The 15867-nt window shown below is 37.0% G+C and overlaps 1 protein-coding gene across 3 annotated transcripts in view; it reads right to left on the bottom strand.

The window, feature by feature from the left end:
- Nucleotides 1-15867, bottom strand: part of CDKL3 (cyclin dependent kinase like 3) — a 117218-nt gene that overhangs the window by 62624 nt on the left and 38727 nt on the right. Inside the window, exons 1-8 of one of the 3 annotated variants that reach the window (XM_087429799.1) lie at nt 12699-13152; nt 10297-10385; nt 7999-8152; nt 7564-7892; nt 6317-6410; nt 4897-5059; nt 4010-4104; nt 236-1921 (exon numbers count right to left, since the gene is read on the bottom strand). In XM_087429799.1, the coding sequence (XP_087285925.1) occupies nt 1889-1921; nt 4010-4104; nt 4897-5059; nt 6317-6410; nt 7564-7892; nt 7999-8152; nt 10297-10385; nt 12699-12959 (1218 nt within the window). In that variant the 5' untranslated portion in view covers nt 12960-13152 and the 3' untranslated portion in view covers nt 236-1888. Of the gene's footprint in view, nt 1-235; nt 1922-4009; nt 4105-4896; nt 5060-6316; nt 6411-7559; nt 7893-7998; nt 8153-10296; nt 10386-12698; nt 13153-15867 lie in introns of those variants that run through there. The other 2 variants (XM_087429800.1, XM_087429801.1) reach the window with 2 other exon arrangements.

The following is a 15867-nucleotide window of genomic DNA, read 5'->3' as shown; positions in this document are numbered from 1 at the left end:
GTCATAGTTGCACATCCTTCTAGTTGCTGTATGTGGGACATGCCCTCAGCATGGCCGGAGAAGCGGTGCGTCGGTATGCGCCTGGGATCCGAACTGGGGCCGCCAGTAGCAGAGTGCGCGCACTTAACTGCTAAGCCACCAAGCCAGCCTGTTCCTTTGTTTTCTATGTCTATTTAGTAAATACAAAATCAAGTAGAATGCTGGTAAAACACCAGATAATCCCATTTTACTGCTTTTTGAAGAATAGGCCAATTGGGAATTTTGGTAGTATATCTCTTCTGGGTTGTACATAATTTATTTTATGAAGTTGAAAAAGTCTGTACCACATAAAAGGCACTATTTTTTTTTTAATTTTTATTTTTATTTATTTTATTTTTTTCCCCCAAAGCCCCAGTAGATAGTTGTGTGTCATAGCTGCACATCCTTCTAGTTGCTGTATGTGGGATGTGGCCTCAGCATGGCTGGACAAGCGGTGAGTCGGTATGCACCGGGGAACCGAACCCAGGCCACCAGCAGCAGAGCGCACGCACTTAACCGCTAAGCCACGGGGCCGGCCCAAAAAGGCACTATTAAATGGAACTAGGAACTGGAAGAGTGCTGATAGTTGTTTAAAAGGATAAAAGAATTAACATGTGAATACCAATTTTCAGATATGTTATAAATATTATAAATGCTTTTATAGCTAACAGAACATGTTGTTAATCATGTAATGGTAATGAACAGCTTTTAAAACAATGGGTCAGATATTTCATTAAGAACTCACTTCAGGAAGCCTGGGCATTCTAGGAAATAATTGACACTTAAGGTTATGTGACCAGCAGAGGGCAGAGATCAGTATAAGCACAATGTGTGTCATACAACAGGATGTGCTACCTACTCAGTAATCATGGAAAGTAAAGAAGCAGGCAGCGAGGAAATCACCTTATAATTCCAAATCAAAGCATCATATCAACAGAATTCTTAGAAGAAAGAAAGAAGAAAAGAGTGAATGGCTAGCTAACAAAAAAGTTGGATGATGCTAATGCAGATGAATGGTTGTCTTAACAACTCATAGTACATTTCTATTGTACCTAAAAAGGGAAGACTTGCCAATTTGTATTTTTAAGATTTAAAAGAAAAGACACTACCAGGAAAAAATCTGTTCCTCTTCAAATTTTTCCCTTCACAATGGCCACCTCCACCCTTAAGTTAGAAACCAAGCCAAGTAAGAACCAGGGATAAGAATGTAAATATATGCTGCCAAAACCTTGACTGTCATTAATGTTAAATTAGACATAACAATATATTCTATGTAAACTACTAAAGGATAAACATGCTGGTCAAGCCAAAAGGTTTGCTTCAAGGCTTTGCTCAATTTCCATCCTTTTAAACAACTTTCATGATATGTTTAAATGCTGTTCCAGAATGTTCAGTGTAGAACCAAATCCATGTTTCACGCTTACCGGGTATATTTCTTTCCTCAGAAATGTTTGGTGCTCCCAGACATTGGGATCTCATTTTATTACACATTTAAAAACTTTTCCTTCTACATTTATAAAGCTCTGAACCAAAGCTAAGAATGACCACTAATCTAACATGACTGAGATAACAGATCATCAAATTAAATGACTGACCGTAAGCTGCAGTTTTATTAGGATGTCCCAGTCAGGCAGTTTTTATAAATTAATTTTAAAATTAAGAAAAGATTAATAATTTAAAGAATAATAAATTTAAAAACAAATTTAGGTGAATATACACATAACTACACAGAATTTACAATATATCTGTAGAATTCTCTAGTCACCATTTTTGTGTATGTAATATTAATAAAAAGGATTTTTTTTAAAACCATACAGTGATTCTGGGATTCCCTGAATTTTCAGCTGCTGCATTTTCTACCCTACATCTGTCACGTTCTTCTTCCTTTCAGTTTGTGTATTTCCTGTATTATAAAAAGTAGAAACAGGACCTTAATTGAGGAAATAGTGCGTCTTTGGCTAAGGAAATAGAGCAACAGATAAGTACTTGTATTTTGCACCTGGGGGTTGTTTATAAGGTACAGGGAGACTATTTAGCAAGGTATTCTTTATTATCATCATGAAATAGAATTGAAGGTGGCTTTTGTATGGACTCTCTTCTCTCTTGCCTAACTCACTCATTAGCAGTAATTTAGAGTTTCTCTCTAGGTCATAGAGTCTATTCAATTCCTGTATATACTATTTCAGTATGCACTTAAGAAAGTTTAATATACAGCTGGGAAGTGCCTGGATCTGATTAGGTAATTCAAAAACAAGTCAATGGCAGAGCCAAGAATAGAACAAATAAGTTGCTATTCCCTATCTTATGTTTTTAAAAACATGTCATATGCTCTTGTGTTCTAAAATAACAAACTACCAACTCAAAATTTTCTTAATTCTGACATTAATTTATTAAAAGTGTTTGGACTAGCCTTATATGCAATTTCAGTCACTTGCCAGAACTGCATTTGAATGGGCAGTACGAATAAACTACAACCCTTATTGATGACCTCTTCTTATTTCTAATAACTACAACTGTTTCAAGGTCACTCTTTAAAACGTCCTCTTTTCAGGAGTTCTACACCATATGAGCAAGAAGGGATTTTCCCTTCCTATTTACTTATGTATTTTAAAAATGACTGAAGTGTCTTAAGAGATCCCTTCTAAAAATGTAATTTTAGTTCCGGGGACTTTGATAGAACAGTGAGATAAACACGTGTAGCACATTACTAGTCTGCCCAAACTCAGGAGTCCTAACTCACCCAATCATTCAAAAATGTGCAAACGGTGTGCTGTTCAACATGCTGTGACATCCGTAAATTACCCAAGTTTAAAAGTTTAAAGCCACCTTATTACTTTTTTTTCAATCAGGAAGATTGGTCCTGAGCTAAGACCTGTTGCCAACCTTCCTCTTTTTGCTGGGGAAGATTGTGCCCATCTTCCTCTATTTTTTTTTATGTGTGGGATGCCGCCACAGGATGGCTTGATGAGGCTGGCCCCAAAGCCACTTTATTACTTTTTATAATGAACTAAAAGATAACTATTAATGGCTTTCTTGTTCAATCTATAAAATATCTCTTTTCTGCAAAGTGGACTGTGGAGTTCTTAAAAAGTCCTAGGCCAAGAATAAAGCATAAATGTCACTGTGAAAATATATGTAACAGTGTCTAACTCTTTTATCTGAATGTTGTAGAGATTGAATACAGTTAGTTAAAATGCCTCAGATCAAAATTTCCCTATTTTTCTAATTTCTTCAAATTTCCTTATTAAGTATGTGCTAATTTTATCATGAATAAAAATGTAATCAATTTTATTTAAAAAAATAAGAAACTGAGATAACGAAGTTGATGACCTCACAAGTGTGCAGAAAAGAAGGCCATCTATATGATTTAGTTCAGTGGGTGCTCAGCACAATCCCCTTCCCTTAAAAGAGCACCTTTACAGAGTGTTCATTTGGATATTGAGGGCTTCAAGATTTCCAAATAAAATTCAAGACTCTCTGGTGAGTAGGGGCTGGAACATTTCAACAAGATTATCTGATAGCTAGCTGAGAGCAAATCTTTGTGAAAATAGGACAGCAGGTGGATAGCAGAGATGGGGGAATAAATTGGAGAAAAAACAGGAAGGAAGAGGCTAAAGACAAATACATATGTTTTTGTGGCCAGTATAACTATATTTTTATACCATTATTCATTTCCTCTGGCATGGTTTACCTGCCCGATATTAGGTATCAGGTATTAGGTATCAGTACACATAGATACTATTTTCCCTCGGTACTGTATATTCTAATCACTCAACAGTCAGATGAGGGCTGGTATTCACTACCCCAAGAAATACTTTTAAAAATTTTCAGTAATTGATTACTCTAGGAAAATATAGATCTGTTTCTCAAGTTCAGAGACTAGAGAATTTTGAATTTTTATGTAACTTTCTAATAGTAATAACTAAATTTACACACCAAGGGTTCTAAACAGCATTCCTTAGTAATAGTTATAAACAGAACAAAGTTTTACCTCTTGTTTTTCTTGATTTTGATCCACATTAAGTAAAGTTGGTATTTTAGATGAATCTTTCTTCGATTCCCTCTTCAGCACTTTTATCTGTTTAACTTTTCAAAAATATATACAACAAGGACAACTTGTTATTCCTGCCTTGACATTTTACTTTCCTTTTCAAGAGTTTCAAATGGAAATTCTGATATCCATTAAAGTCAGTTCTTCAGCTTATTATAAAGGAACTGAACAAATCATGAGTTGTAATGGTAAAATGTGCCAATCATAAATGATTTGTTTTATAAATTTATAAATAGTCTACAAGGTATTAAAAGAAGACATTTATTTTTTTAAATTCTGAGTATAATTGTTAAGTGGATCAGATAATTCCTCTTGAGCTATGCAAGTACTATATTTTTGCTATTATATTAACTTTTCACAAGGTGTCACTGTTCTTCAAAGAAACATGTTTACTCTAAAAAAATCATTTTAAGAGCTCAATACATATTATAAATCTTAATCTACTAACTCCTTGAATGCCTGAAGTACATATATCATTCCTGCTAGTATATAGGCAAATAATCATGGAGAAATCATAGGAAATTGATTTACTCCAGGTCATATACTGAACTCAACCCAAATTCCTCAAATACTGTTCTAACATTTCAACCATATTGAGCTAATGAAAATGTTACCTTTTTAAGTTTTCTTAACCCTTCTTTAAAATTATCTCCTTCAAGTTTCACCCCTTATTTGACTATGGGAAAAAAATTCTCCATTAGCTGAAAATATCTTTTGAAGCAATTTACTATTTCTACCTAAATCACATTATAAAATATTAGATTACCAAAAAAGGTCTTGTAAAAGATACATCTGGAAATTTGTAAAGCTACGCAACAAATGTGTACCTTCCATTGCTTTCATCTCCTTAGACTGTGTTGTGAAAGGTAATTCTGGGAAATGGAATTCTTTCCTGTCAGACCTGGAAAAATTCAGCTTCCTTTTGTTTCCATTTGCCATTTGGTCACTTTGACCCGTTCGCTCATTAAATACACCCCTCTCCATTCGACTCTAAGCAAACAAATAAACAAGAGCTAATTTAAGAAAGGAGTATAACTACTTATTGAATGACAAGCCTAGACTTGCTAGCCATTTGGATGGTATAACAATGCCTATCTTTGCAAGATTAAGTAGAATAGAATACCGTTAAACATATTAACAGATCAAACTCCAATAAAAGTTTCATAAAGCAAACTTTTTTTTAGTATATTGAATACTCTGAGAATAATAGTCTTGATTAAGAGAACCACAATCTTAACTTTTAATTTTAATCCTATTCATTATACTCTGGCTTTGGATAAATTGCTTCAGTTCATTTTATTAATAATTTATTTTCGTATTTACAAAATGATGTGCTCTGGACACTGGGAAAACCCAAAGGAAAAAAATTAGTTGTCAATCCAGCATTCTGGAAAAACTTTTGTGTTACCTGTTTTTGCTCATTTGATAACAGATGATAAAAACTTCCCTAGGTTAATGAACACTTTTCCACAATGTAATGTGTGGTATCCCACTGTGTGGATATACTCTAATGTGCTTAATCAGCCACTTGCTCTTGGATGGATTTGTGTTTTCAATTTTTCATTATAAATAACACTGTGCTTCAATTTTGAATAAGCTACTTTCCTATGTAAAAAATGAGGGAATGAACTACACATTATTTTTTCTAGTGAAAAGTAAGATGTGTCTATTTGGCAACTGCTTTTAGATTAAAGTAAGATATTAAAAACTTTTCCTTTTTTGTGAGGAGATCAGCCCTGTGCTAACATCTGCCAATCCTCCTCTTTTTTTGCTGAAGAAGACTGGCCCTGAGCTAACATCCGTGTGCATCTTCCTCCACTTTATATGGGACGCTGCCACAGCATGGCTTGCCAAGCAGTGCGTCGGTGCGCGCCTGGGATCCGAACCAGCGGACCCCGTGCCGCCACAGCCAAGCGCATGCACTTAACTGCTTGTACCACCGGGCCGGCCCCTTAAAAACACTTTTTGAAAGTGAAAACCAAAAAGTCTCATAGCTTTTAAAGATGAAAATCTTAACTTTTTCTTCCCCTAAGTCAAACATTAAATACACAAATCAAGTCATAAGAAATTAACTACAATTTTGAAAGCACTAAGGAAATGATGGCCTATTTTCATCTCAGGAAAAAAAAAGGAAACTAAAACCATGTTTTTTAAAAACGTTAGAGGCCCTAAGACAGAGAAAAGGACAAGGGTTTGGAGGATAATGTTGAAAGAGGCCATATTTTAATGACTAGCGTCTTGCCTTACTTGAGTGGGACCTGTATCCTCTGGCCTGCTATTAGACATAACTTGTCCAATAGGCTGTGAAGAAGTACGTCTCTTTTTCGCTCTTTCAGTTAACCTATTATTTAAAAATGAATGAGAAGTTATTAGAACTCCCCAAAAGTGCTTGTTTTACCTTCAGTAATGAATAAATTATACCATGGAAGTCTACTGTTCGAACACTGAGTGCCAAAATGCAATTGTCAGTTCTTAGGTGCCAATTGCTTGTAAAAACAGAGACAGGGAACAACTTGAGAGGTAAAAACAGAGCAGGGAACAACTCACTTATGGCTAACATCAGTGGTGACAACCATGTTGTGGCATTACTCCAGCACACCTACTTGGTCCCTTTGATCTGTTCTGAACCTGGATCTCTTAACTACTGGTTTTCTGAATTTCTGAGCTTGCTGTCCAAGGCTGGTTCACAACACGGTTATTGTAACCACGGTTTTGGGGTCACCTGAAGAACAATTAGGATCTTGCTGTCTGTAGCCTGTTGTACCTTTGGACTGACACAGATATGTCCACTTGCCCACCTCTGCAGACCACTAAGCTTTACAACTTATCACCCAAGCCAGTCTGCTGGGATGAGCTTGGGATATTGAACCGGGTCTCCTTCCACACCTAGATTCATAGTTTCCCTAAATTTAGAACCAGCTCTGACGCCTTGCTAGACACACCCTTGCCATCCATCACACTGCCCTTGATTAACCAGACTCATGGTACCAAACTCTCAATCTTTATCAGTAGCTAAATCTAAAACTCAATGTGCTGTTTTTCTCCCAAAATATTTGACCTTGAAAGGCTATTTGACCATAAAAGATTATTTTCAACACTCCTTTCTCCATTTAGAGAATTTGCTACGATACAGAAATAAAGCTTACTTTGTTATACCAAGGCACATCAATACCAGAACTTAGGTCATATCACCTTTTTTCTCTTTAAATGGGAAGAAATTTTGCTGAGGGTCTTTTTTTTTTTTTTCAAATGAGGTTCTTCCAAAAGGCATTAGTGAAAAATTAAGCATCTATATATCTAAGAAAAGTTCATTTCTTCTATAGCATTCATAAGAAGCACTCACTAATGGCCCATTATATGATTATAATTTCAATAAATCTTCAAATTCAGTTTATATACAGATACTATGAACTTGATTCTTTGAAATACCATTATATAAGAACATTGTATTACTTAGGTCCATTTCCTTCTGTCTTTTTTCTGTTAGAACTCACCTTGAATTGGAGTGGGAGAGATTTGAATTGGGATTTAAAGCCATCAAATTACTGCTAGTTAAATTGATGGGCGGCATCATCACACTACCTGCAGCATGTGGATTGTCTTTCATGCCATTAGAGTTAGTGCTGGGATTGACAGGGTTTGGTGGTTCATTGATTACAGGTTTTGTATCTTGAGACATGGTAAGAGCATTTTCAATTGCATCCTGTTGACAATGTCTACCTTCACACTCCGTCTTTTTCGGTTCTAAGATATCTCCTTTTCCTCCTTTGACTTTAATAACTCTAACTTTGATCTCCTTGGGCTTTTTCTCTTTTTCCATTTCCTGGAATAGATATACCCAAAACCTGAGTCAGAAGAACAGTTATTTTTATCACCACAGTGCTAACTATAATATAGTTATACTGGCTAAAAAGAAAACCAGTTTTTACCTTTCCCAAAACTGAAGTACTTAGCAATGTATTGGTATAAATTGTTTTTCTTTCATTTTTCATAAGTTCATTTGCTTTAGAATTCTCTTTTGTCTTTATGAACGAGTTGACTTTTGCTTCTTGTAGTAATTTAGCTCTCAGCTCTGGTATGAATCTGATAAAACAAGGAATATAAACCAATAATCTCTTTCTTTATGTAGATAGAGTATTTTATCTTTAATAGACCATTTAATCAATTAATTTACATTGCAGCTACACCATAAATAAGTCATCAATAACTAAGAGATGGCACAATATTTAGCTAATACAAATCGCTGCTTGGTAAAGATACATCTTTGAAAAATTTTGCCAAGGGAATTTACTATATAAAACTTTTACAAAATAGACTTATATGAATTAGATTCCTTTTGTGATGCAAACTTTATTCAATAAAAGTATTGCTTTTAATTTTGATTAATACACTATCCTTTTCAAGGAATACTCAGGCCATTTTGTCCTTTTTGTGGTTCTTTAAAGTAACAGTACTTAAAAGATAAACTAACTAGTTTCTGAAATCTTACTCTAGAGAAATATTTTCAGTACAAAAGGTAACAGAATACATAAATATTGAAGGGAGGTTGTTTTGGTTGTAGTTTGACTTTCTTTTTTTAAAACGCTAATTATTTTTGAATAGAAAAGCCATTCACATGGCTCAAAATTCAAAAGGCTATACTGAAAAGTCCCCTTCCCACCCCTGTCCCTGAGTTGCACAGTTCCCCTCCTTGAAGCAGCTGTTGCTATCAATTCGGAGAAGTTTTATTTTATTTTATTTTATTTTGTGAGGAAGATTAGCCCTGAGCTAACATCCATTGCCAATCCTCCTCTTTTTGCTGAGGAAGACTGGCCCTGGGCTAACATGCGGGCCCATTTTCCTCTAATTTATATGGGATGCCGCCACAGCATGGTTTGATAACCAGAGCATATGTCTGCGCCCAGGATCCGAACCCGCGAACCCCAGGCTGCCGAAGCGGAGCACGGGAACTTAACCACTATCCCACCGGGCTGGCCCCCTGGAGAAATTTTAAAACATCACTCCATGAATGAATCCTTCCCTAGTTCAGCCCAGTCTTGCCAGTGCTGTGCAGGGCACATGTCTAGTAAAGGGTAGTGAGAGGAGATGAAGAAAATAACCAGTGTGATTAGTTTGGTTGAATAAGAAAATGTCACACTTCTGCTAAAACTCCCTTGCATTGCAGAAAGTCGACAAAAGAAGAGGCTTCTTACCGAAGGCAAAGGTCCTCCCCAAACATTTTCTGAAGTTATGACAATTGGAACCCAAGAACTTTTACCCCACAATAGTAAAATCCTAATATCTAAATACCCAAGAGAAATCAACCTAGTCAACGTAGAATGGACATGAAGCAACATTTTTATTCATCAACTGGCACTTTTCACCAATGGCACTTTCAATATATCGTCTTCTCATTTTTTGTTATAGATTAAAATTCCTGAAATGCCTGAAGTTCTAGTTACTCTCAAGGATTCTTTTTTCTTTGCCTTTTTCTATTTAGTCTATCTTCAATGGTAGTTCCTGGACTTCTCCATGACTGATCTCAACTCCATCACATTTTTAATTGATGTCCATCTTTCTGACCTCATATCTAAAGTCTAACTGAATGATTTGGTAATTAATGAGAAACCTTTCCTGTTTCTTTCAAAGCCCAAACAGAAAATGGTAGCTTTTTTAGAAGTATGGCTGACTTATGAATCTACATTGTCATTGTATATTATATATACAAGATGGAACACAGAAAGGCTTTAAGAGGCATGGTCCCTGTTTTCAGGGAACTTCCAATTTGGTGGGGAGAACAAGACAACAGGCATTGCAGTAGAGAATAAGTAAAGCAGAGAAAAAAATAATTTTGGAAATGAATGCTAATTATAACATATAAATCTGAGATCCTATCAGAAAAAGACCAGACTATTCTGAGTCAGAGGTCCAAATGGGAATAAAGCTAAAAAGTAATGACTGTTTATTTAATGTTATCTCTGGCCTATGATGACCATTGAAAATGTGTGTAAAGAGCTTAGCGCACTGCCTAGGACATAGTAACTGTGTAATAAATGTTAACCGTAATTATTTTTATTATCAAAATTTTCAACATGACACCTGTAAGTCTACCATATACAGGAACTCAGTAAGTTTTTGTTAAATTGAATTTTTCTGTTGTGTAACGTTAACCTCTGTAGCAATTCTCGTGCTAGTAAAATTACCTAATACAAAATACTAAAAATTCCACACTCACTCAAAATGCTTACTTTTCAATAAATCCATCTCTTGTAAAATACTCATGATGCAAAAGTTCAGTAGACGATATCCGCTCAGCAGGATCAATTTGTAAACAAGCCTAGAAAATGAAAAAAGATTCTAATGTTAAGTAAGCTCTTAACAGGACTCCATAAGGTAAAAATTAAATTTATTTGACAAATGTAGAAGAAATTAAGTACCCAGAGCTAAAAGCATTCTTGAAAAGATTAAATTAGACCTCAGGAATTTCTGACAGTGAATTCTGACCATTTATTTTCCTAAGAAATTTGTACTTGTAAAGCATTATTACAGGTGAAATGTCCTATGATTCTGGCCAAAACAGAAGTCAATCTGTTTCTGCTGGAGTTAGCAAAAATTAACTAGCTCATTTTGATCCTCTTATCAACCCTGTCAGGTGGAAAGTTCATAGATTATCATTTCCACTTTACAGAGCTAGAAGCACAATTAGTGATTTGCCAAAATAGAATTTTAACTCATAGTCTGATTCCTAATCCAGCACTCTTTCTATGTCATAATACAATTTCACAAATATTCAAGCCCCCAAATCTTTCAATAATCCATTATTAGAACACTTCTTTTCTGTTTCCCTACCTTAAGAGTTCTTCAACTAAGTAGAGAAACAACCAAAAAAAAGCCCACAAAATAAAAAACAGACAGTGGAAGGAAGAGTTTTGGATAATAAGTTGCACATAATGAATCTACATATAATTAAATAACTATAATTACAACACATTTCTTTAATCAAAATATTAAAGATAGAATTCAAATAAAAGCTATTTCCTTTATAATTCTCTTTCTTCCTCTAAAAAGAAGGCAAAACATAATAACAATAGGTAACTTTTACTGATGCTTACTGTGTGCCACGTAACACTCTATCTAGCCTTTTCCTATTACTTAATCCCAACAACAACCCTACAAGGTAGGTATTATTATTATCCCCATTGTACAAATGAGAAGACTGAGGCCCAAAGAGGTCAAGTAATTTGTCTAAGATCTCATACATAGAAGAGCTAAAATTAAAATCCAGAAAATCCAAGGTAATTGCATATAATATTACACTTTTATTTCAAAATGTACATGTTTAAATTGATTCACAGAGAAAGTTGTAGAGATCTGCTATACAGCAACATGAATATAGTTAACAATACTGTACATTTTAAAATTTAGTAAGAGGGTAGATTTCATGTTATGTGTTTTTTACCACAATAAAAAATAATGACTCACAAAATGAAATTGAGTCCATTATCTACTTTATGATGTGGGAATACCCAGATCCTTAAAACTGCAACTAGCTAAAAATATGTGCTTATTTTAGAACATAATAGTAATCCATCAATAAAACTTAATAAGAAAAGTGCTAAAAGTTCTGCCTAAGTCATAGCCTATTCGAGGCAGACAAATTAGTCCTTCTGTGAATAATATAATTCCGAAACTTTAAATACATGCCCTAGTTTGGAAAATGTAAAATATGATACTTTGAGAAATAGACTGGCAGTTTCTTTAAAAATTAAACATACACATACCTTAAACCCACCATTCCACTCTTAGATATTTACCCAAGAGAAATAAAAATATACATCTATATAAAGACTTGTACATGAATGATGAATGTTCATGGAAATTTTATATGTAATAGCCAAAAATAGGAAACAACCCAAAACAGGGGAATAGATGAAAAAATTGTAATATATCCATACAATGGATACACAGCAATAAAAAGGAACAAACTACTGATACACGCAAAAACATGAATGAATCTCTCAACCATAAAACTGAGTTAAAGAAGGCAGACACAAAAGAGTACATACTGTGTGATTCCATTTATATGCAATTCTAGAAAACGTAAACTAATCTACAGTGACAGAAACCAAATTGGTGGTTGTTTGGGAACGGGAATGGAGGGAAAGATGGATTGCAAAAGGAAATGAGGACATTTGGGGGATTGATGGAAATGTTAGGTATCTTGATTGTGGTGGTGATTTCACGGGTATATACACCTACCAAAAGTCATCAAATTGTACACTTTAAGTATGTGTAGTTTACTGTATATAAATTAAATCATGATAAAGTTGTTTAGAAAATTTAAATCTAGGAAAAAAATACATGCTCTACCCCAGAAATTAAGATGTATTTTAAAGTTACAATAATCAATCAACATGGTGTCCATACCAGAATAAAGAGAGAAATCAACGAAACAGAAACAGACTCAAGCACATATAAACATTTTATCTGATTAATGTGGCGTTCCAAATCACTGGATTATTCAAGTTGAAAAAAGTATTTACAAAATATAAGACAAAAGACTATTTTACAAATCAAAGTGAAAAAAATACTCTAATTGAAAAATAGGAGAGAGAAGTCAAGATGGCAGCATAGCAGACTCTGAACTCACCTCCTCCTGCAGACACAGCCAATTTACAACTACTCGTGGAAAAATTACCCCTGAGACAGAACTGAAAACTGGATAAGAGGAACTCCTGCAACAAAGGACAATCCTAATTGAGGTGGAAGAGGCAGAAACTCCCTTCTGGAGAGAAAAAACGCGGCCTTCACAAGCCGCCAGTTTCACCGGCCCCTGGGAGCAGCCCACAGGTACGCAGCCCTCCCTGGAGGCGCGGGGCCCTGAGCCAGGGAGCGCCCCTGCTGTAGGCATTTTGTGGATCCAGCACAATCGAGACCAGTGGCATAATATCTGACTTTGCCTGCTACTAAAACATTGGGGAGTACCCCCAGAAAACCTGGTTCACAAAGAAATTAAAACCCTCTCTTAAAGGGCCCGCTCACAAACTCTCCCATTTCAGAAAGCATCCTAAAATCACCAGAGAGAAAGGTGAATAGTGCTTTGGTGAAAAGAGACTCACCTGATAGGCCCTGAGTGCATCTCGTAGAGGTGAGACCTCTCCAGGGACTGGGACATTGGCGGCGGCCATTGTTGTGGCCTGGTGTGGGCATGCTGACACAGACGCCATTGGAGTTCTCCCTGGGGCCTGCTAGCCCAGGTCTGCCCCACCCACTAGAGCACCGATTTAATCCAGCTCAGCCAGGCAGGCAGCCCACCCTAGAGACTGGCCCCACCCAACAACAAGACCTCAGGCAACATGTGGGCCTGCATAGATTGGTGACTGGATTCTCTGCATCCTGGCAACGGAGCGACTTCAGTGGGGCAGGGCATGCACAAGGAGCGGGTGGAGAGTGTGGGGCTGTGGTGGAGTGTGTGGGGCTCCCGCCGTGGAGAGACTGGGTCCGCTTCGGGAGGTTGGGGCGCACACACGGGGCATGACTGTGTTGACTGTGTGTGTGGACCTGTGGGCGGCAGGGCTTGTCAGCTGCAGAAGACTTGTGCTTCTCAAAGACCCACATAGGGGGTTTGCCCCACCTTCCAAAGTCTGGACCAATTGGGTGCTCCTGTGCCTGAGGCCAGCCCCACACAGCTGCAATCCTCAGAGAGCTGACAAGAGACCTAAAGGCTGGAGGCTTATAGCAATTGTAAGGCCCTGAGCCTAACAACCAGCCACGCTGGGGGCCTACTCACTTAAAAGAAATACTGCAACACAAATGTGGTATTAGAACTTGCAGCCAACTGAGCTGGGGCTCCCCACACCTAATAAAGAGACTGAAGGGCCCACAACAGCTACAAACAGTTGAGCATTACAACAGCTGACCAGGAGCATAACTCGGCCTACCTGGGCGCCTACAGGGAGAGCAAACAGGCCACAACAGAAGGACACACGTAGCCCAGATAGGGGTCACCCCTGGAACATTGAGAACTGAGGGAAGCACACTGCAGGACTCCTAAAGCATCACTTGTATAAGGTCACCTATCCAAGAGCAGGAGACGTAGCTGACCTACCTAATACGTAGACACAAGCACAGGGAAAGAGGCAAAATGAGGAGGTAAAGGAATACATTCCAAGTAAGGGAACAGGACAAAACTCCAGAAAAGGAACTAAGTGAAACAGAAATGAGCAACCTACCCAACAGGGAGTTCAAACTAAGAGTGTTAAGGATGCTCACTGATGTGGGGAGAAGAATAGATGAACTCAGTGAGAATGTCAACAAAGAAATGGAAGATATAAAAAAGAACCAATCAGAAATGAAGAATACAATACTGGAAATGAAAAATTCGCTAGAGGGACTCAAAATCAGAGTAGAGGATACAGAAGAACGGATCTGAAAGCTGGACGAAAGACTAGAAGAAATTACCCAAGCTGAACAGGTAAAAGAGAAAAGAATTAAAAAGAGTGAGGACAGTCTAAGAGACCTCTGGGACAACATCAAGCGCACTAACATCCGTGTTATAGGTGTCCCGGAAGGAGAAGAGCGAGACAAAGGGGCAGAGAATCTATTTCAAGAAATAATAGATGAAAACTTCCCTAACCTAAGGAAGGAAACAGACATCCAGGTACAGGAAGCACAGAGAGCCCCAAACAAGATAAACCCAAAGAGGCCCACACCAAGACACATCATAATCAAAATGTCTAGAATTAAAGATAAAGAGAGAATCCTAAAAGCTGCCACAGAAAGACTAGTTACATACAAAGGAAACCCCATAAGGCTATCAGCTGACTTCTCAGCAGAAACCTTACAGGCTAGAAGAGAGTGGCACGATATATTTAAAGTGCTAAAAGGAAAAAACTTACAGCCAGGAATACTCTACCCAGCATGATTATCATTCAAAATGGAAGGAGAGATAAAAAATTTCCCAGACAAGGGCTGGCCCCGTGGCTTAGCGGTTAAGTGCGCGCGCTCCGATGCAGGCGGCCCGGGTTCCGATCCCAGGCGCGCACAGACGCGTTGCTTCTCCGGCCATGCTGAGGCCGCGTCCCACATACAGCAACTAGAAGAATGTGCAACTATGACATACAACTATCTACTGGGGCTTTGGGGGAAAAATAAATAAATAAATAAAATTATAAAAAAAAAAAAAATATTTCCCAGACAAGCAAAAATTAAAGGAGTTTGTCGCCAAGAAACCAGTGCTACAAGAAATGTTAAAGGGACTGATTTAAGAGGAAAAGAGAAGACCACAAATAGGAAAAATTATCTATTTCCATGATAAGAGGGCAATGGATACAAATGCACAAAAAAGAGGTTAGATATGATATCAAAAACATAAAAGCAGGGAGGAGGGGAGTTAAAGAGTGGAGCTGTCAGACAGAGGTCAAACTAAAGAGACCATCAATTCTGTATAGAAGAAAAAAGGAACAGAGAAGGACTACTAAAACACTGAGAAAAAAAGTTAAAAAATGGCAGTAAGTACATACTTATCAATAGCTACTTTAAACGTCAAAGGACTAAATGCCCCAATTGAAAGGCATAGGGTGGCTGATTGGATAAAACACCAAGACCTATATATATGCTGCATACAAGAGACACATTTCAGATCTAAAGACACTCACAAACTGAAAGTGAAGGGATGGAAAAAGATACTCCACGCAAATGGCAATGAAAAGAAAGCTGGGGTAGCAGTACTCATATCAGACAAAATAGACTTTAAAACAAAAACTGTAAAAAGAGACAAAGAAGGGCATTACATAATGATCAAGGAAACAATCCAACAA

The sequence above is a fragment of the Ceratotherium simum genome, chromosome 4 (genome assembly GCF_057802395.1).
Source record: "Ceratotherium simum simum isolate JZ-2026a chromosome 4, ASM5780239v1, whole genome shotgun sequence".
In the NCBI taxonomy this organism is placed as follows: Eukaryota; Metazoa; Chordata; class Mammalia; order Perissodactyla; family Rhinocerotidae; genus Ceratotherium; species Ceratotherium simum.
The sequence above is the reverse complement of the archived record's forward strand: the minus strand, read 5'-3'. Positions and strand labels throughout refer to the sequence as shown.